We start from the raw sequence: 21,748 nt of genomic DNA, 5'->3' as shown, positions 1-21,748 counted from the left end.
TGGTAACAAGAGGATGCTTTCAGCAAATTCAGTTCTAAAAGCAAAGAGTGGTCCCGCAAACACAATATTGTCTGTAATAGAAACATAGAAACATAGAAATTAGGTGCAGGAGTAGGCCATTCGGCCCTTCGAGCCTGCACTGCCATTCAATATGATCATGGCTGATCATCCAACTCAGTATCCCGTACCTGCCTTCTCTCCATACCCTCTGATCCCCTTGGCCACATCTAACTCCCTCTTAAATATAGCCAATGAACTGGCCTCAACTACCCTCTGTAGCAGAGAGTTCCAGAGATTCACCACTCTCTGTGTAATAACTTCCAAGCAATCATATTTTCAGAAAATAAGCAGGCAAGCACATTTCCCTCTAGGCCAGTGGTTCCCAACGTGGGGTGTACGCCCCATAGGGGGGCAATTTGATTTTTAAGGGGGGCAATTGAGCGCGACTGAGGAGGTCTGGGTCCAAATTTTCGATTTTTATTTTTTTGGATTTTCCATCAGGTAAACATATGTAGTTTATGTTTCAGATGTTATTTTGAGTAAATAATTTTTTTTGGGTAAAAAAGGTCTTTATTGTGTAGTTATTACATAATCACCGCACCATCGCTCTTCATGCACGTCGCACGAAGCGCGCGAGGTCATGGGAGAACCTTATTTATTAAAATGGATTTAGAAATGCGATTCAAAGAGCTTTTGCTAAGTTACCCTTATAATATCTATTTCCTCCGTTTTCTCTCAAGGGAAAGCAAGGGGGGGCATCAGGATTTTAGAGGTGATTAGGTGGGGCATGGCCAAAAAAAGGTTGGGAACCACTGCTCTAGGCCCAGGAGGTTGTGCGATCAGAATCTCTGCATCAAAAAGAAACACATTGTAATCTTTATATGCATGAAATTGAAGAGTTTTGATACAATTCTTTTCTTCTATTAACATTCTCGCAAAACAGTTTACTGAACTGCAGTAGCATAGGACAGACACTAACTCCCACCCAATGCCAATGGCAATCATGAACAGGTCCAAAAATGCATTCAAGCATTACCTGTAGAAAGTACACAATATGTGAAACTCCATAATTAAACTTTCATCTCCTCTATCATTCCATGGCAACATAAGCAAGATATCAAAATTCCACAGCAAGATATCAAAGTTCCCTGTGAAGAAATGTTGCCAACCATACAAATATGTTATTTTGATATACTTTTTACCATTGAGAATTACATTCATCTAAAAGCGGTAGAACTCAATAAACTCTCCTCTACATTGATAAAAAATTGAGGAAGTGCCCCTTGAGCTACATGTTAACCACCATAAAAGAGCAGAGAACTGCACTAAAAGGGAAGGGAAAAAACACAAAGTGCTAGCCAAGTGGCACTGGTGAAGGGAATGGACAGGCAACATTTCAGGTCAGGGTTTCTTCAGACTGATTTGTATTTTGCTCAGGATTCCAGCGTCTGTAATTCCTTGTATCTCCAAAAGGAGAGAGAAACATGCCTCTACTCGGGGAAAAATAAATAACAGCATGCCAGATGTGCTCCAATAAATAAAACATCTTCATTCCTTTATTGAATTAAACCACTAATCCTGCTAATAAAACGTGTTGCATAGATCCATCTCACGCAGATCATAAGGAGAGCACACTCACACCAAAGTACTTGCAGACTATTTCATTCTACTCCTGCATTTTGATTACATTGTTTTTATTTCACAATGTTATAAAAACACATTATATGACCACTATAGCCTCTCAAAGTACTTAATACCAGATTTTCAATAATCATGAGCTGCATTAGGTTAACAGATGTCATATTCCTGCATTCAATCTTCAAGATCTAAAATTTAATAACTGCCTGGTGCAGAATAGTTCAATGACAAAACCATCATCCCATGACAGAAACCATAGTAACCAACTATGTAAATCTTAAAAAATATATCAAAATCAAATTCAAAGTATTGGCCCATGCAGAAAGCTACACAGTGTAAAGCTCCGAATTACATTTTATTGTGCTACTTCTCATTTCTTCATCATAAATCCAAGACGGAAGAGTTAATTATACAACAACTTAATAGGCAAAAGCTTTATAAAATGTTACTAGTGTATAATTCCACCTAATAAAATGTTACAAAATGGCAAAGAAATGAAAGAAAACAAAAGTCAGTAGTGTACGAAATAACAAAGGAACAAACACCAGAAATAAGCACCATATTTAATTTGTACAATGTTTTCTCTAGAAAGAAAATTTAAACTGTTTATGTCTTTAAATGAATGTATATTATATGCATACTGGGAAGCAAAACTGTAGTACGACCTACATTAAGCTGTTAAATGTATACAAAAATGTAAAATACAAATACTTTATACTTAAAAAGAGAAAACATTAATTAGCAAAAAGAGTTCATATTATTCAGTTATTCAGATACAACCTCAGTTGTTGATTATAAGTACAAATAAATTGAACATGAAATGCTGTTGAGGGCGTGTGTTGGGCTCACTGCCAATCAATTCCCAGCATTTGGCAGCTTACTTCCCACAACTTCTTTGCTACTTCATCGTCACGGGCAGCCGATGAACCGGTTGTACGATCACAATCACTGCATCAAAAAGAAACATATTGAAATCTCTATATGCATGACGTTAAAGAGTTTTAATACAATTCTTTTCTTTTATTAACATTCCTGCAACCCTGTTTACTGAACTTTACTTTAGTATGCTTTAGTATACAGCGTGGAAACAGGCCCTTCAGCCCACTGTGTCCGTGCCAACCAGTGATCACCTTGTACGCTAACACTGTCCAACGCACAAGGGACAATTCACAATTTTACCAAAACGAATCAACCTACAAACCTGCACGTCTTTGGAGCGTGAAAGGAATCCGGAGTACCCGGAGAAAACCCATGCGGTCACAAAGAGAATGTGCAAACTCCTTACAGACAGCACCCGTAGTTAGGATCGCATCCAGATTTCTGGCACTTGTAAGACAACAACTCTACCACTGCGCAATGTGCTGACTCTATGCAGTAGCATTGGACACTAACTCGCACCCTGATGTCAATGGCAATCATGAACAGATCCAAAATTGTAGTCAAGCATACCAGTAGAAAGTACACAGTATGGAAAACTTCATCTCCTCTATCATTTCATGGGAATGCTCTAAAAGCTGTAGCACTCAATAAACTACTCTGTTCAATTAGGTTTTATTTTTCTGTTTTATGAAGTGCACAGAGCAACAAAAACCAAATGAAAGCCGAATATCACATTGGAGCAGGAGTTCTAAGTTCACCTCATTTTTAAACTATTTGCTCTAACTAGGTTCTGGGAAAACAAATGTTTGAACCAATTTAGACAATATATGCCAGCCCCCTCGAATACTAGTACCAGTCAATTCAATTAGCAAAATATTGACTTCTTTGATCCAAAGATATTGTCTCCATTTCTTAATTACCAAGCATGTTTACTTTTCTCTCCAAATCCATATCTTTTAAATCAACTAACTGATTTTTCCCCAATATCTTCCCTGTTAATTTTCCCTCTTACATTTAATTCTATTTCATTATAAACTCAGCTACATAGAATATATAACAATACAGCAAAGCAAATGGCCCTTCAGCCCCCAATGTTTGTACCAAACATGATACCTATTTAAACTGATATCATCTGCCTGCACATGATCCCCCACCCTCTATTCCTTGCACTTCCATGTGTCTATCTAAAAGCCTCTTTTATATCATATCTGCCTCCACCACCATGCGTGGCAATGCGTTCCAGTCCCCCACTACCTGCTGTGTAAAATAAAACTTGTTCAGCGCATCGCCATTAAACTTTGCCCCTCTCGCCTTGTATCTATGCCCGCTAATGTTAGGCATTTCCACCATAGGAAAACGTTTCTGACTGTCTACCTACTCTCTATGCCTCTCAATTTTAACCCATTCAAAAATTTCATCACTTTTGATTGCAATTTCCCAACACGTCAGTTTTTAAAACTTTACCGTCCTTTGTGGGCTTATCATCTCTTCGCAAGTATATAATTATATTCAGTGTCTTCACTCCTCCTATAACCTTTGACCCAACGACTGAACCCCTGATTTGTCCCATTATTCCACAGTCCTGGACAACCCATCCTTCTTTTAACCCCATTGGTTAAAACTCTTGGCCCTGTCATTTTTTTCTCCTTCTCCACCCCTCCCGAACCCCATAAAGATTTTAGTCAACTCTTTAAGCCTTTCTCATAATTCAATAATTGAATGCAATTTAAACATTGTCGCTGTTGTGCTTGATGCATCACTGTTTACTTTCTGTATTTACCTGAAATATTCTCCTGTTTCTTTCTCCAATCCTGGAGCTACAGCACAGTAAATTGAAGTTTCAGCACCATTTTCTGGAGATTTGGTAAAAGGTCGCAGCAATGACAACCCAAACCGGGTTAAAGCATTCAAATGTCTGGCTAATTCAGTTCGGACCACACCTGGATGCAAAGCAAAGACTGATACATCTGTCCCTGTTGGAAAAAAAGTGAAGTTAGTGCACATAATTGGAAATTATGACATACACCCTCAGCTCGAAGGGCCGAATGGCCTACTGCTGCACCTATTTTCGATGTTTGCCATTACACTTGCATTTTCTTTGAAAATTCAATTTTTTGTTTTTAAATTGTAGACATGAAAGGAATTGCACTAACTCCACAACACGTATAAAGCGTATTTGATTTTGGAGGTCTCTGCTGGTATTCATGGACAGCGGAATCAAGGGATATGGGGAGAAGATAGGCACGGGTTACTGATTGTGGATGATCAGCCATGATCACAATGAATGGCGGTGCTGGCTCGAAAGGCCAAAAGGCCTCCTCCTGCACCTGTTTTCTATTACAAGTGCATCAAAGGTGCATCAAATCCAGGACAAATAGACTCAGAAATAGTTGCTTTCCGAAAATTATAACTACTCTTAATTCAAATTCACACATGCACTGACTTCACAGCCCAACACCCGGATTTCCATCTGTATATATGTATATAGCGCCGCAGAATTGTGCACCTATCCCCCCCCCCCCCCTTCTCCCTTCTGTTTCTTGTTTTTCTGTTTCTTGTTTTTTTTGTACTAAATTATATGTATGCACTGAGTACGAGCAGCTTTCAATTTCACTGTACATGTATAGTGACAATAAATGGCATAACATATCATATCAAGCCTCCACCCAACCCTCTTTAGCTAAGCATTAGTATATCCGTCTATCCTTTTATGCCCAGTCTAGTGTCTCAAATGTTTCCATGGTATTCTTCCCAAGTGCTTCTTGTCATCACATCAAATATTTTACCAGTGTTGGGGTAAAAACATTTATCCTGAATTATCCATTTTTATAATTTTGCATTGACTGTCCCCATATTCTGAGTTCCCTACAAATGGAAACATATTAACATCCGCCCTATCAAAACCATACAGTGCTTCCTCTCAGACTTCTAAATGTTTATAGAAAAGAACTGTAGTCCAAGCAAAATTCTTATAAATCTAAGTCCATTCTGATCAAAATGCCCCATCTAAGCTAGTCTCATTTTACTGCGTTTGGCCCACATCCCTCTCAACCTGACCAAGTATCTTTTAAACGCTGTTATGACACCTACCTTAACTACTTCCCCAGGCAACTCTTTCTACATATCCACCACCCTCTGTGTGGAAAAAGTTGCCCCTCAAGTTCATATGAAATCTTTTCCCTCCCATTTTAAACATATGTTCTCTGGTTTTCAATTTCCCTACCCTTGATAAAAGACTGTGAATTCACCTAATCTAGTCCCTCATGATTTTATACACCTTTACAAGTTCACCCCTCAGCTTCCTGTGCTCGAAGGAATAAAGGTCTAGCCTACCGAATCTTTCCCTATAGCTCAGGCCCACTAGTCCTGGCAACATCTTCATAAAAGACGGTATGCGTCCACTTACCACCCCTATCCTGTCTGAGCAGTTACTTTACATTCAATTTTGTGACAGTCTGTAATTCATTCTGCAACTGTCCTGTAACTCCACATGTTCAAACCTTCGTCGGGCCAACTGTGAAGAATTTCCAAGGCTTTTTGAACACAATTACATAACAGCCATTGTTAATTATATCTCTCTCCACAGATGCTGCCTGACTTGCTGTTCCAAGATATTCTGTTTGTATTTCAAATTGCCAACATCTTGATCAATATGGTAGGTCAAGCCAATTTAAAACCGTTTCAACACACTATGGGAGGCAAAAACTTCCAATTTCCTCACAATAATACATTGATTTTCAGATTGCTTGTTTCAGATTCAGCCTAGTATCCAGTTTAGAAACACGGATTCAGTTTGGTTGTAGGTTCCACATGGATCTGCACTCTGCTACTAAATATCTCATGGAAAATACAGGGTACATTCCTTCGTCAGCCCAAGTTCGTGAGTATACTAGCAATTACACCCTCCACAATAATTCAACTTCATAAGGAACAATACAATTTAAATACTAGAATAAAAAATTCAAAACAGCAATTCTCAAAAGTAGAGATTGGAAACGTCATAAAGATCTTTTTTTTAAAAAAGTATTGTAATTTTTTCAGTTTATGATTTGACATTCATGTAAACATAGATTTAGTATTATTATTGGCATATGTACCAAGGTACAGTGAAAAGTTTTGTTTTGCATGCTATCCGAATAGATCAGATATACGGAAGATAGACACAAAGTGCTGGAGTAACTCCGCGGGTCAGGCAGTATCTCTGAAGAAAAAGGATGGCTGATGTTTCGGATCTAAATCCTTCTTCAGACCAGAAATGATATACCATACATAAATACAATCGTCAAACTCAAATACCATAAAAAAGAGATTTTAAAAGAGTCCAGTGATTGTATTGGATTGTAGTTGATCCTTCACTAGTTTTTCCACCTGAAATTGCTTCCACCAACCTCAGGCCAGACTTGGTGTTCTGGTCCCCTTCACAGAAGACTGCTTACATCATAGAGCTCACAGTTCCATGGGAGAACTGTGTTGAGGAGGCCTATGAGCGTAAGAAGCTGTGCTACGCAGAGCTTGCAGCAGAGGCAACGCAGCGTGGCTGGAACACCAAAGTCTATCCAGTTGAAGTGGGATGCAGAGGATTTGTTGCGTCATCTACAATCAGACTGCTGAAGGAGCTTGGAATCCACGGTCAGGCTCTGCGGAAGACCATAAGATCACTCTCAGAGGCGGCTGAAAGAAGCAGCCGGTGGATTTGGCTCAAGCGTAAAGACCCATGCTGGGCCCCAAGTACGTCAGGGTGAATCTTTGGGATGGTTTGACACAGGACACGCGCTGAGGGCTGATCATCCTGCAGCGGGCCGCCCTTGTGGAGGGTGTATAGTGTTAAAAGGCCGAAACACCCAGTGATGCAAGGGTACACTACTGATGATGTGTCCTGTGCCCAACTATCCTGATGGTTACACAGGCCAAGATATGTGTATCACCCCCCCGCCCCCCACCGATGTTGAGCGTCTACCACTCTCAACAATCAACGGATGTCGTGAAATGCTCCCCACCTATTGGCACAAGGGACTTTTAACATCTAGTCCTGTGTATTTAATTCTGGGAAGACCACGCAAAGTTCACCACGCTCCAGGCAGCATCTTGCATTTGGAGCAGCATTTCTCTCATATTGGTCACATTCAATGATTTTCATCATTGTAAAATTCAGCCATTTCTTAATGCTCACATCAAAATTAGCTTTACCTTGGAGTTTTCTGGCCAATTCCCTTGTAAACAAAATGTTGGCCAGTTTGCTCTGCCCATAGGCTTTTACTGAATTGTAACTCTTCTCACTGTTCAGATCTTCAAACTGAATTTTTCCCATTTTATGTGCAGAAGAGGAGACATTGATGATTCGAGCAGGACCAGATCGTTTTATCAAGTCAATTAGTAAATAGGTTAGCAAAAAGTGTCCTGGAAAAAAAAAACACATTTGTCCATTTTCACTCTTTTCACAAGCTAGGCAAGTGGAAATGCAAGCTTCTCATGCCACCAGGAGTTTCTTGTTTGCTTATTCATTCCCCCCTGCTAAATGCACACCATTCAACTTCTTTGCACTCTTTGGTGATTCTACTTTTTTCTTTACAAAAATGTAAATATTTATTTCCTTTCCCTCCTAAAGGGCCGGTCCCACTTGGCGATTTTTTCGGCGACTGCTGGCACAGGAATTGGTTTGGTCTCTTAATTTGAGGAAGGACATTCTTGCTATCGAGGGAGTCCAGCGTAGGTTCACAAGGTTAATTCCCAGGATGGTGGGACTGTCATATGATGAAAGAATGGAGCGACTAGGCTTGTATACACTGGAATTTAGATGGGGGTCTTATAGAAACATTAAGGAATTGGACACGCTAGATGCAGGAAACATGTTCCTGATGTTGGGGGAGTCCAGAACCAGGGGACACAGTTTAAGAATAAGGGGAAGGCCATTTAGAACTGAGGTGAGGAAAAACATTTTCACCCAGAGAGAGTTGTGAATTTGTGGCATTCTCTGCTCAGAAGACAGTGGAGGCCGATTTGCTGGATGCATTCAAAAGAGAGTTAGATAGAGCTCTTGGGACTAGCGGAATCAAGGGGTATGGGGAGAAGACAGGAATGGATTACTGATTGTGAATGATTAGCCATGATCTCATTGAATGGCTGTGCAGGCTCGAAGGGCCGACTGGCCTACTCCTGCACCTATTGTCTATGTATTTAAAACAATCCAAGTTTGTCCAACCTCTCCTTATAATAATGCCCAATAATCCAAGCATAATTTTAGTAAACCTCTTCTGCATCCTCTCCAAAGCCTCCACATCCTTCCAGTAATTATATGGCCCTCTACAACTCTACAGATTCCTCCAAATGTGGTCTAACCAAAGTCCTATAAAACTGCATCATGACTTCCTGACTCTTATACTCAATGCCCCAAATCAATAAACTGTTTGGCATTACATCAAAAGTAATACAATAGGACCCATAAATTTAAATCTAAAATAAATACATACAGATTTCTAAGGAGACGATTAAACAAAACAAAAATCAAGAGAATTTTTTTAATGCTATGATTTTCTGTACTTAAATTCACCTAAATGATTGACTCCAAATTGCAACTCAAAGCCGTCTTCCGTTTTCAAATAAGGACACATCATTACCCCAGCGTTGTTAATCAGAATGTTAATTTGCTGTTGTTCTGAGAGGAAAAAAAAATTTAGAGGAATATCACACAGATTATTAATCAGATGCAACAGAAAATTTCAATTTTTCTAAATGTTGATGCCATTTCCTTTTAAATGATTCTGCAATTTGTACACGGAAAGTTTATGTCATATTATAATTTCTAAATTATGGTCAGCTTTTTTATATCTGTATACCCTTTTTTATTTGGTCGAAAGTGCGCTTTGGAAGTTATTCTAACCATGGCTAAGATAGACTCCTTTGTGTGACAAGTTCTTACGCACAAGTACGTTCGAGCCAGAATTGGTGCATGAAGGTGGCTAATAATCGGCAATAATACTAGACAACACTACAGGAATGGTTAAGAGACATGGCTGGAAAGCAAACGTATGGGCCATTGATCTTGAAACACCATCGCACCACGCTTCCCGCAGCTGGACTCCCACGCCCGCCCGCACTCTCAAAATGCTCTGCAGATCAGGAGGTCACCGGACGTCACACCCATTCACCGGAGGCCACCGGCTTGAACATGGCGGCGGCACTTATTGTCGCGCGGGGCATTATTCCCTCTGGGAAACCTGAAATTCCTCCGTTGATCACAGAGACACGGGGAATCGTCACGCGAGAGCTACCGAGACTCTCCACACCGGCCCAGTCCAAGCCGCCCGCTCACCGAGTTTCAGGTCCGCCCTCTCCCCTCTCTCCACCTCGAACATCCCTCATCACCCCCCCTCCCCCTTCCCCTCTCCCCTTTTTCCTCCGGGTCCCCCCCAGGGTGCATGATCCTAAAGCACTGCACCTCCCAACGTGCTGTGGAGTGAGTATCGTCCGGAATACATGTCGGCCCTCACTGAAAACCTCCCCCCACTCCCACACTCCCACATCCTCCCTCTCCACTACCTCTCCCCTCTCGAGCTCCAATACCCCCCTACCTCTCTCGTAATTACTCCCCTGGACCCCCCAGTTTGAACCGAGATACTCTCTCTCATCCAAGTCAACCCTCATGTTCAGATGGCCTCGGTTCCGCTCTGATGTCGCTACTGCTAGCTCTCGCCCTCGGCCGAGCCCCCGCCATCGCCATCCGGTCTAGAGGCTCCAGCTCCCGGCACTCCAGCTCTCTCAAATCCCAGGGACAGTCACAGTCCCAAAGCAATCCTCAAAAAGCAAAGTCTCCAGCCGAACCTAGAAACTCCTCTCTCCACTCCTCCGATCTCCTCTCGCCTTTTCTTGCTGACACCAAAAGCACCTCGCATTTTTGCTCTCTCTATGCTCTTTAGGGCGGAGAATCTCTCCACGACACTCTCTCCATACCCTCGCTCTCCAGGCTCTTGGCAGTCCGCTCAGCCGCTCCCTCGACAATGTAGAGAAATCTCAGAGCTTTTCACACTCGTGGAGGCATTTTTGCAGCACAGAAAAGTTTCAACAGTTCAACCATAAATCAAACTATGAAGCCTCTCCGCCTTCGTCCGTTTTCCTTTTCCAAAAAACCTTGAAAGGCCACTTATAACCTCTCAGCTTCGGGAGCTGAGAAATACTCTCTCTCTCTCTCTCTCTCTCTCCTCTCTCCTCTCTCCTCTCTCCCTCCTCTCTCTTTCTCTCCCCCACCTCTCCCTCTCTCTACCCCCCTCCCTCCCTCTCACCTCCCTAATAGAGGAAACCGGACCACCCAGAGGAAAACCATACGGTCACAGGGAGAATGTGCAAACTCCACACATACAGTACCCGAGGTCAGGATCGAACCCAGGTTTCTGGTGTCATTAGGCAACAGCTCTATGCCGCTGCACCACTATGCTGCCTGTGCTACTGCCTCTATACTAGGTTGTACACACAGGAGCCAGCAATAAATTATCAAGATCTGAAAGTGTGTATGCCCACTGTAGCTGTTCATAAACTCACCCCACATGCCCAGTAAAGTCAATAATTCCAAGATGATGTCACTAACTATTAAATCATCTAATTGCGAGGGCTTCTGACCCATTATTGGGGTATGGAGGGGGTCAATTTTACACAACAGGATCAACAAAAGAAGTATCACAGTTGGAAACAAAGAACAGTATACCTTTATTGATCTGCTCCGCAAACTCTCGAATAGATTTGGTATCGGCTAAATTCAATTTCTTCAACGTTATATTAGAATTTCCAGATTGCTCTATTATTTCTTTCATTGCAGCATCGCCTTTTTCTATGTCTCTGCATGCTATGATGATGTGAGCTCCTACGGATACAAGAACACAGGGCAAAAGTGAGAACAGGCCAAAAGATAGATGCTCATGGAACTAAATCTCCTGTTCGTCTCCAAGCCATATCTCAGTAAAATACTATATTTCCCTGCAAATGTATTGTCAGCTGATCTGCTTTATTTACTATATTCCTTGCATTTAAATATATCTATTAAATATTGACAATTATTTTGACTACTTTCGAATTTTTGAAGGTAGACAAAAGTGCTGGAGAGGGTGAGGCAGCATCTATAGAGCAAAGGAAATAGGCAAAGTTTCGGGCCGAAATCCATCTTCAGACTGCCCTTTGAAAAATAAAATAATTTTCTGTCTTAGATTTCTAGTCTGCTTTTCTCACTTTTGAATCAATGCTTACTTGCCATATCCCTGCCAATCTATCTCGAACCTTGCACAACAAACTTGCTCATGAGTATATTGGTCCCAGCCCTGATGAGCACAATCCATTTGGTCTATACAAGACCCATCCTCCCCAGGCAACTGAAGTCCTTCCTCCTTGCAACCTATTCTCTTTCATATATGCCCCCAGAAACTTCCACTTTGATTCATTTCACCATTATCCTGCCCAAACGAGTACCGTAATTATTGTCACCATTTAACCAAACAGCAACTTCCTAGATAGACACAAAATGCTGGAGTATCTCAGCGGGACAGGCAGCATTTCTGGAGAAAAGAGGTGACGTTTCGAGTCGGGACCCTTCATCAGACTTCATCAGTAACTTCTTAGGATGTGTGAGAAAATTACAGCACCTTAGAGAAAATGCATACTATCCTAGATCGAGAACTCAAAAGCTGCACAAATAGCACCCAAGGTCAAGTTTTAACCTGGGGTCTGGGAGCTAACAGGACCAAGCACTGTGCTTCAGGACAAGAACTACTTTCTATAGTAGGACTAGAAAATTGTATTGATCAAACACTGCTATTAAAACAAGGATTTCTCAATTTTTACTCACAAGTAGATAAAGTGAGATACATGGCTAATAGTGGTTAATAACGGCTTATTTACTGTAGCCCAATGCAATCTCCTGGGCCATGGTAATCTGAGAATTACAAGAAACAAGGAATTCTAAATTATATATATCAAAATGAAAAGGACTGGAAAATTAAACCAGACAAGAGAGGTTTAAACTAGAGAAACTCAGCGGGTGCATCTATGGAGTGAAGGAAATAGGCAACGTTTCGGGCCAATACCCTTCTTCAGGTTTCGGCCCGAAACGTTGCCTATTTCCTTCGCTCCATAGATGCTGCTGCACCCGCTGAGTTTCTCCAGCTTTTTTGTGTAACCTTCGATTCTCCAGCATCTGCAGTTCCTTCTTAAACACGAGGTTTGAACTTTTGGGAGTTAGATTTAGCTCTGGGGCAGAGGCGAGGGATATAGGGAAAAAAGCGAAGGTACACAAAAGAAGGAACTGCAGATGCTGGAAAATCGAAGGTACACAAAAAAGCTGGAGAAACTCAGCGGGTGCAGCAGCATCTATGGAGCGAAGAAAATAGGCAATGTTTCGGGCCGAAACCCTTCTTCAGACTGATTTTAGATGATCAGCCATGATCATATTGAATGGCAGTGTCGAAGGGCTGAATGGCCTACTCCTGCACCTATTTTTCTATGTTTCTACATCATTGATACATATATAAGCAACACAATCTACTGGGCAGTCAGCCAAGGTATTAGTAAATTACTGAGAGTATAATCACATGCTGGACCTTGATCAGCTCTAATGGATTTGCTACTTGGCAATTATTCTTTTCATTTAAAAAGCAGTTTTTGTAATTCTGAATGTAACACTTATGTGAGACTAAACTCTTGACCTGAAATTAATTTAACCTGTGAAAGTCTTTCCCTTTATAAGCAACATTGTACTGACTTAAAACATTTCCTCACTCTTCATTCACAGATTCATTCAATAGTTTGTTTTATTCCTGTGAAGTGAACTACAGCCCCTTTCATCCAAGAATTAGCGCTTTAAAACAAAAAGTTTGACCTGGAAAAAGGTTAGATTGGAAACAGAATATTTATTCTTCAAACTTGTTATTTACTGGTATCCTCATAAATCACATAGTAGGCAGTTAGGGTGGCAAATAGTAAGTTTGCCTTCAACGCACGATGTCTTGAGTAATAAATGCCTTACAATTATACAGGGCCTAATCTCACCTGGAATTTTATGTACAGTTTTGCTCTCCTAACAATTGATATATTACCATACAGGAGTATGGTGTACAATTTTGGAGTCGCAATCAATTATAGCAAGGATGTCAACAAAATATAGAGAGTAGGGAGGCAGATTTATGTTGAATGTTGCCTGGGGTTTCAACAACTAGAGTTACAGAGATAGGTTGCCCATAAGTTAGGAGCGGGATTTAATCTCAAAAATTCTCTAGCGCAGAAGGTTAAGGGGGGGAAATATGGAGGAGATAGAGGTTTCTTAAAAATGATGAGAGTTGGTGTATAGACAGAGTAAGGCCTTTGACAAGGTTCCTCATGGAGCTTTTTTAAGAAGGTTCAATGGTTGGGGTATTAATGGTGGAGTAGCAAGATGGATTCAACAGTGGCTGAATGGGAGATGCCAGAGAGTAATTTGGTTGAATAGGGAAGATTCAATAGGGTCATTTACCTCACTGTTGTGTCAAGAGGACTGACTTCAGAATTAAGGGTCAGATGTTTAGGGGTAACATGAGGGGGAACTTGTTTACTCAGAGAGTGGTAGCGGTGTGGAATGAGCTTCCAGTGGAAGTGGTGGAGGCAGGTTCGTTGGTATCATTTAAAAATAAATTGGATAGGCATATGGATGAGAAGGGAATGGAGGGTTATGGTATGAGTGCAGGCAGGTGGGACTAAGGGAAAAAAAAGTTGTTCGGCATTGACTTGTAGGGCCGAGATGGCCTGTTTCCGTGCTGTAATTGTTATATGGTTATACAGGGTATGCAGCAAAGGTTCCAAGAGTAACAATCATGTTGAAGGCAAAATATGGGTTGTTCACAATATAGGAAAATGAAGGGTGCAGGTCGAATGTTGCCCATAACTGTGGGTTTGAGAATAATAGATTAGTCTCAGGATACTGCCCAAGATATGTTGGGCTATGAGCGGGATGTTGAATCTCAAAAATTCTCTACCACAGAAAGTGGTGGAGTTTGACACTGAAAATATGGAGGAAATAGATTAATTTCCAGATAAAAAGATGTCATAGGTATGGGGAAGAGGGCAAGAAGAATATTATAAATGAGGTTTTGCCATTGAGCATACTGAAAGGCAATGTGCCAAATGGCCAACCCCAACCTCAATTTCCTACGTTCTCCAGTCAGCACCACAGCGCATTTTAAACTCCACATTTGTTCCATCACACATTCTGCTTATTTCTGCAAAATTTCCACCATAACAATGAATGTGCAGCTGAAGCCATCACCCATACACGTATTGCCACCAGATTCCATGATTCCAATAATTTAGTTTAGAGACACAGCATGGAAACAGGCCCTTTAGCCCAAAGTCCATGCTGACTATCTGTTAACCATTCACTCTAGTTCGATATTATCCCACTTGCAAATCCATTTCCGAAGCATCAGGCACAATTTTGCAGAGGCCCATTAACCAACATGTCTGTGGGATGAGGGAGGAAACCAGAGCACCTGGAGGTCACAGGGATACTATGCAAATTCCACACAGACAGTCGCCAAGGTCAGGAAATGAACCCGGGCTCTGGTACTGTGAAGTAGCAGCTCCACCAGCTACATCTCTAAATTCTTAGCTGATGAGCAATAATCTTCACATTATTTAAAATCTACTCCCTATGTCCTATCCTGCATCAAGATCTGTTCAACCAGCAGCACTGTGCTCACCCTCCAACCTCTCATGGGCTATTGAATAATTAAAAATGCACCATAATATTACATTTTAATAGGTTGCTCGTTCACCAAACCATGCTCAAAGTATTAGTGTGGGACATGAAACAGTTTGCATATCAGTATTAAGTATCTCTTGGGTCAGAAAACATGCAAGGAACACAGCAAGAAACACATTCTGTTTCACCCAAAATCTGGAACTGTGTCCTTGGTCCACTATGTCCAAGTCCTGAAACATTGATTGACACTTATATTTTACGCAGATTTGTACAGATTCCTCTCCCTCCCCATCCCATCTAATGTGCTTCTCCAAAATATTTGTCTCATCTGACCTTATTGCTGTAGTGCAGTTGCAGTGACTAAATCTTCATCACTAAACGTGATAATTTGCAAATTCTCATTTAATTCAAGAAGACATGTCATAAAGCCACTACACCATGACTGTCAAGGCACCAAAATTAAAACAAGTTTTGCACCTCTCTTTGCCAGGTCTCTTGCAGTCTCTTTGCCAATTCCAGTGTTAGCGCCAGTTATCAGTACAGTCTTTCCATCCAGCTTCTGGGTTTTCCATGCATTACCTGTTCTGTTGAAGTAAAAAAGGTTCATGGTGAAGTGGTAAGTAACACACTGATTGTCCCTTAAGATTACTCCCCTTTGCCACCAACCCCTGCCCCCATTTTATGGCTCAGCTCAAAGAACTGTCCATTGACTTTACAGTGTTCCCAAATAACCTTTTCATCTTCATTACACATAATTTTCAATTGTGAGTAGACTTGCAATACACCCATTTCCTTTGTGCAAGATAACAATACAAACTAAACAGCCAATGCCTGGCGCTCATTCCTCTGCTAACAGAATAAAAATTGGCTGCTGACCGAAGGTGACCCATTTAGTTCCACATTTTTAATAGAAAAGGGCATTTTTATAATTGTCTATTTGCATTTTAGATAGTACCTTGCATGAATGCTAACATTGGCCTGGGTCAGCTCTGGTCTTGGGAATGATGCTAAAAGCCCTGTCCCACTGTACGAGTTCATTCAAGGGCTCTCCCGAGTTTAAAAAAAATCAAACTCGTGGTAAGCACGTAGAATGAACGTAGCGGGTACGTCGGAGCTCGGGGACGTCTCTTAGCAGCTCATAACGCTACCGGCAGATACTCAGGAAGACTCGTTAGCGGCAGGTAAGCTCGGGAAGACTCGTGAAGATTTTTCAACATGTTGAAAAATGTCCACGAGAGCCCCGAGTACTTACGAGCAGCCATTACCGTAAATCTCCGAGTTCTAATCAGGGCCAACTCGGGAGAGCTCTTATGGATCTGGTCAAGGCCTTTCAAATTGTTTTGGGATTAGCATGATCATATGCTTTTAGAAAACAATATATTGTGTAGTAAATGGATTTGGAATAAAATCTATTTTGCAATCGTAATCCAATTTATGAAAACTTTAAAACCCTAATCAAGACAATTCATTTCCATTTATGCAGCACCTTTTCTACTTATTTTAAATTTTCTACATCTGAAGGCCTACCTGTATGGTTGATAAATCTATCATATGTGGAGATAGAGTAATTTTGGAGTATGAAAGTATATGAGGGTTTGAGGCAAGATAATAATTGATACTGAAAATCAGCCATAATCTTCATGTGTGGAGCATGATCAATGTACATTACGACCAAACCCTCCTGGTTATTACATTCTAATAAAATGGATAGTAAATAACTTTACTCCTTTTTCCATCACCTTCAACAAGGTTTCATCAGCAGACACCACATTTTCTTTATCTCCTGGTATCTAGAAGGTACTATTCTCTTCACATCTCCTGGGTTGACCCTTCGACGTCCAAAACCACGCTTCTCAAGACCCTTTCCGATGCAACACAAGAAGATGCAATCTCTATTCTTTAACTTGCTCCATCCCATCATGGGACACAAATAGTGCTTCCAGTGAAGCAGTGATTCACTTGCATATCATGCAATCTGGCGTAGTGCATTCAGTGCTCACTCTGTCATCTCCTCTATACTAGAGAAACCAAATGTACATCACGTGACCGCATTGCAGAACACCTCCATTCTGTCCACAGAGGGGCAAGCCTGAACTACTAGGTTCCTATCATTAATTCTTCATCCTCATTTCTACTCCAACCTCTTGATCAGTGGCCTCCTGAATTGCTCCAACAAGGTTCAAAATGGGGTGGGAGATTGCAACCTTCACATGGTCTGCCCTGTTTCAACGAATGCAATCAACCTGGCGTGCACAATCAAATAGAACAAGTTGTCCTACAACTTTAGGCTGTGCACGCCATACGCAAGAAGAAGAAGAAGGTTCAAAATAAGCCCAAGGCACACGACAGTTTCCGGGACTGGATGGGGAATTCGAAAGTTTGGGCTATTATTCTACTTGTATCAAGTTGCAAGTTATCAACTATAATAATAAGATTAAACTAGAACTCACCAGTTTGAAGTTTGATCTTTATTTTATGAGGAGTTACGATGAGGGATTACGTGAAGATCCCGCCAGCATGCATGCGTGACATTCTTCAAAGCAGCGGTGTGGAATCACAGAAATAGTAATTGAAATAAACATAGTAAAGATAAGAAGAACTAGGATACCAGTTGACCTTTATAATTGAGGGCGGGAACGGATTGCACGTAATCCCTCATCATAACTCCTCATAAAATAAAGATCAAACTTCAAACTGGTAAGTTCTCGTTTAATCTTACTATTTTACTTCAGAGTCACGTGATTTTAAAGCTCTGTGATTTCAAGCCGTGTAACAGTCCATGCTTCACTCACTGCCGAAGCCATCCAAGGGAGGAAGTATGTTATAGTAATTAAACATGAATCAGTTTTTTAAAAACAATAACAATGTTTATTTTAAACAAAGAAAATAACGCCCCCCCCCCCCCCCCCCCCCCCCCCCCCCCGGACTTAAATTATATATTTGCAGAACTTAAAATCCTTTCTGCAAATAATGCAGGTTTGGCAATCGGCTTGTTATAAAACGGTTGGAAAGTCCTTTCCGTGGATCATCCCGCTGTTGCCAGGATATGGTCCATTGGCACCTCCATATTCCTGGCCGCCGATGTTGCTGCTGCCCTGGTGGAGTGAGATTTTAAAATGTCAGTATCCACCCCAGCAGCTCCCAATACCTGTCTGAGCCATCTTGAGATGGTTTGTACCGACACCCGACCATGTGGCTTTTTGAAGCTGACCCATAGTTCCTTTTCGCTCCCTCTGAATGCTTTGGTTGTGCTAAGGTATAGCAGCAGATGTGACATGACACATAAAAGGGGGTCAGGTGGGTACGGCCAGAATTCCATTGACCAGCTCACAGATTGTGAATGTAATTTGGTCAGCTGATGTGGCCATATTGTCCAGTCTTAGATAGTGTAGGGACTGGACCCTTTGGGCTGAGACCAAAGCCATCAGCATTACAGTTTTCAGGGTGAGCTGTTCCAGAGTCAGGGATCTGGTTGGTGACCAACCCCTTAGTAATGACAGGACGACACTGACGTCCCAGATCTGGGTGTACCTTGGTCTAGGAGGGTTAGTATTGAAAATACCTTTCATAAGTTTGGCCACCAGCAGATGTGATCCTATGGACTGCTGTCCTGGTGCCTGCCATAGATAGGCTGACAGAGCACTCCGAGTACTATTAATTGTGCTGTAACTCAGCCCTTCATCGAAGTGAAGGCTGGACAGGAACTCCACGAAGTTCGTAATTGTGGCTGTTCTATATGTTACCCCAGTCCTCGAGCAGTACGCTTCCCACTTCCGGATGCTGGAGAGGTACTGTTTCTTGGTTGATTGTCAGTAAGCTGCTGTCATCATGTCCATGGTCCTGTTTGATAGTCCCAGATCCAATAGTGGCCTTTTAAAATTTTGCAACCCAACAGATTTATCCTGTCATGGTATGGATGACTCTCGCCCATAACAGGGTGGACCAACAGATCTGGACTTCTGGAAATGGTCATGGGTGGTTCAGTGACCATGTCAAGGACCACAGGGAACCGTGGCTGTGTAGGCCAGTTGGGTACTACCAAAATACCTGAAGCAGAGTCCATTTGTATTTTGCGTAGGACCCGACTGATGAGGCATAGAAAAACAATTTTCCCCAATTCAGCGAGAACGCATCCATCGCTGCCTCAGGGTCTGGGGGGTGCGAAGAGATCGATTGGCAGTCACCGAGGTACATTGTTTAGTAGAGTGACAGCCGCCGGAAAGAAGCTGTTCCGGAAAGAAGCTGTTCCTCGACCTGCTGGTTCGGCAACGGAGAGACCTGTAGCGCCTCCCGGATGGTAGGAGGGTAAACAGTCCATGGTTGGGGTGAGAGCAGTCCTTGGCGATGCTGAGCGCCCTCCGCAGACAGCGCTTGCTTTGGACAGACTCAATGGAGGGGAGCGTGGAACCGGTGATGCGTTGGGCAATTTTCACCACCCTCTGCAGTGCCTTCCGGTCGGAGACAGAGCAGTTGCCATACCATACTGTGATGCAGTTGGTAAGGATGCTCTCGATGGTGCAGCGGTAGAAGTTCACCAGGATCTGAGGAGACAGATGGACCTTCTTCAGTCTCCTCAGGAAGAAGAGACGCTGATGAGCCTTCTTGATCAGAGTAGAGGTATTGTGGGTCCAAGAGAGGTCATCGGAGATGTTGACTCCCAGGAACCTGAAGCTAGAAACACGTTCCACCTCCGTCCCGTTAATGTGGATGGGGGTGTGCGTGCCGCCTCTGGACTTCCTGAAGTCTACAATGAGCTCCTTGGTCTTCTTGGAGTTAAGGGCCAGGTTGTTGTCAGCGCACCATGCTGCTAAGTGCTGGACCTCCTCCCTGTAGGCCAGCTCATCGTTGTTGCTGATGAGGCCAATCACCGTTGTATCATCTGCATACTTGATGATGGTGTTAGTACCATGTACAGGTGTGCAGTCATAGGTGAAGAGGGAGTAGAGGAGGGGGCTCAGCACACAGCCCTGAGGAACGCCGGTGTTCAGGGTGAGGGTTGAAGAGGTGTGCTTGTCTAACCTCACAGACTGGGGTCTGTTGGTTAGAAAGTCCAGTATCCAGTTGCAGAGGGAGGGGTCGATGCCCAGGTTACCGAGTTTGGTGATCAGTTTTGATGGAATAATGGTGTTGAATGCTGAGCTGTAATCGATGAACAGCATTCTTACATAAGTGTCTCTGTTGTCAAGGTGGGAGAGGGCGGAGTGAAGTGCCGTTGAGATGGCATCCTTCGTACTCCTGTTCTTGCGGTAGGCAAACTGATAGGGATCCAGTGTGGGGGGTAGGCAGCTTTTGAGGTGTGCCAGGACCAGCCTCTCGAAGCACTTGGTGATGATGGGGGTAAGTGCAACTGGGCGGAAGTCGTTGAGGCTTGCCGCAGTGGAGTGTTTTGGCACTGGCACGATGGAGGTAGCTTTAAGGCAAGTGGGGACAACTGCTTGGGCAAGTGACAGGTTGAAGATGTCAGTCCAGACGTCTATCAGCTGCGCAGCACAGGCACTGAGCACGCGCCCGGGGATGCCGTCAGGGCCAGCAGCCTTACGTGCATTAGTCCTACTCAGTGCCACGTACACGTCGTAGGGGGTGAGTGTGAGGGGTTGGTGATCGGCAGGTAGCACAGCCTTGATGGCTGTCTCTAGATTGTCCCTGTCGAAGCGGCCATAGAAGTGATTAAGCTCCTCAAGGAAGGAGGCATCGCTGGATGTGGGGGTGATGTTGGAGGGTCTGTAGTCCGTGATGGCCTGGATGCCTTGCCACATGCGTCGGGGGTCGGAGTTGTTGTTGAAGTGCTCCTCAATCCTGAGCTTATTGCAGTGCTTGGCCTTCCTGATGCCCCTCTTCAGGTTAGCCCTGGATATCAGGTGTTCCATATCGCTTAGTAATTTCAGCAAATACTTTGGTGTTCAACATCCATTCGGTGTTGTCATTGAACTACCCAGTGTCTGTAGTAGTGATGATTCTTGTATGTTCCATCTACCACCAGTATTAGATATAGTGTTAATTGCTCCCCAGCCTTGAGCACTGGCATCTGTTTGTATCGTGATTGTTGGGTTATTGATAATGAAGGGGCTGGAACTATGCCAAATGTTTACTTTCCACCATTGTAATTCTGAGATTGCTTTAGTTGGTAATTTCATGGGTCGATCAAAATGACCTGCATGTTGTTTTAGCGCTTGCACCTTTGCTCTTTTTAAGTTTTGGTAATGCAAAGGTCCAAGCTGGGTAGCTGGAAATGCTGCTACTAATTTCCCAATTACTCTTGCCACCTGTCGAATAGTTGGTTGATTGGTAACCATCAATTTGTTGCTAGCTGGCACCAATTCTGCTGCTTTTTCTTTTGACAACGTTACAGACATGTGGACTGAGTTAATTGTGAATCCCAGATAGTCCATAGTTGTGGATGGTGTCAATTTAGATTTATCTGGATGTATAACAAACACCACAGTTTCAAACAAATGTTTGGTAGCTAATACTGCTGATTTAGCTAATTCCAGGGTTTTGCCCACTATCAAAATGCCATCAAGA

General features: G+C 42.6%; 1 protein-coding gene across 2 annotated transcripts in view; it reads right to left on the bottom strand.

Annotated features, from left to right (window-relative positions):
* Positions 1-1,974: 1,974 nt before the first annotated feature.
* The window catches only part of LOC129710141 (retinol dehydrogenase 12-like), a 31,744-nt gene continuing 11,970 nt past the window's right edge, over positions 1,975-21,748 (bottom strand). For both annotated transcript variants that reach the window (XM_055656914.1, XM_055656906.1), the window contains exons 2-7: positions 15,704-15,810; positions 11,213-11,368; positions 9,065-9,169; positions 7,705-7,914; positions 4,298-4,490; positions 1,975-2,586 (exon numbers count right to left, since the gene is read on the bottom strand). In XM_055656914.1, the coding sequence (XP_055512889.1) occupies positions 2,484-2,586; positions 4,298-4,490; positions 7,705-7,914; positions 9,065-9,169; positions 11,213-11,368; positions 15,704-15,810 (874 nt within the window). In that variant the 3' untranslated portion in view covers positions 1,975-2,483. The remainder of the gene's footprint in view (positions 2,587-4,297; positions 4,491-7,704; positions 7,915-9,064; positions 9,170-11,212; positions 11,369-15,703; positions 15,811-21,748) is intronic.

The sequence above is a fragment of the Leucoraja erinacea genome, chromosome 2 (assembly GCF_028641065.1).
Source record: "Leucoraja erinacea ecotype New England chromosome 2, Leri_hhj_1, whole genome shotgun sequence".
Lineage (NCBI taxonomy): Eukaryota > Metazoa > Chordata > Chondrichthyes > Rajiformes > Rajidae > Leucoraja > Leucoraja erinaceus.
This window is presented reverse-complemented; position numbering and strand designations above follow the sequence as displayed.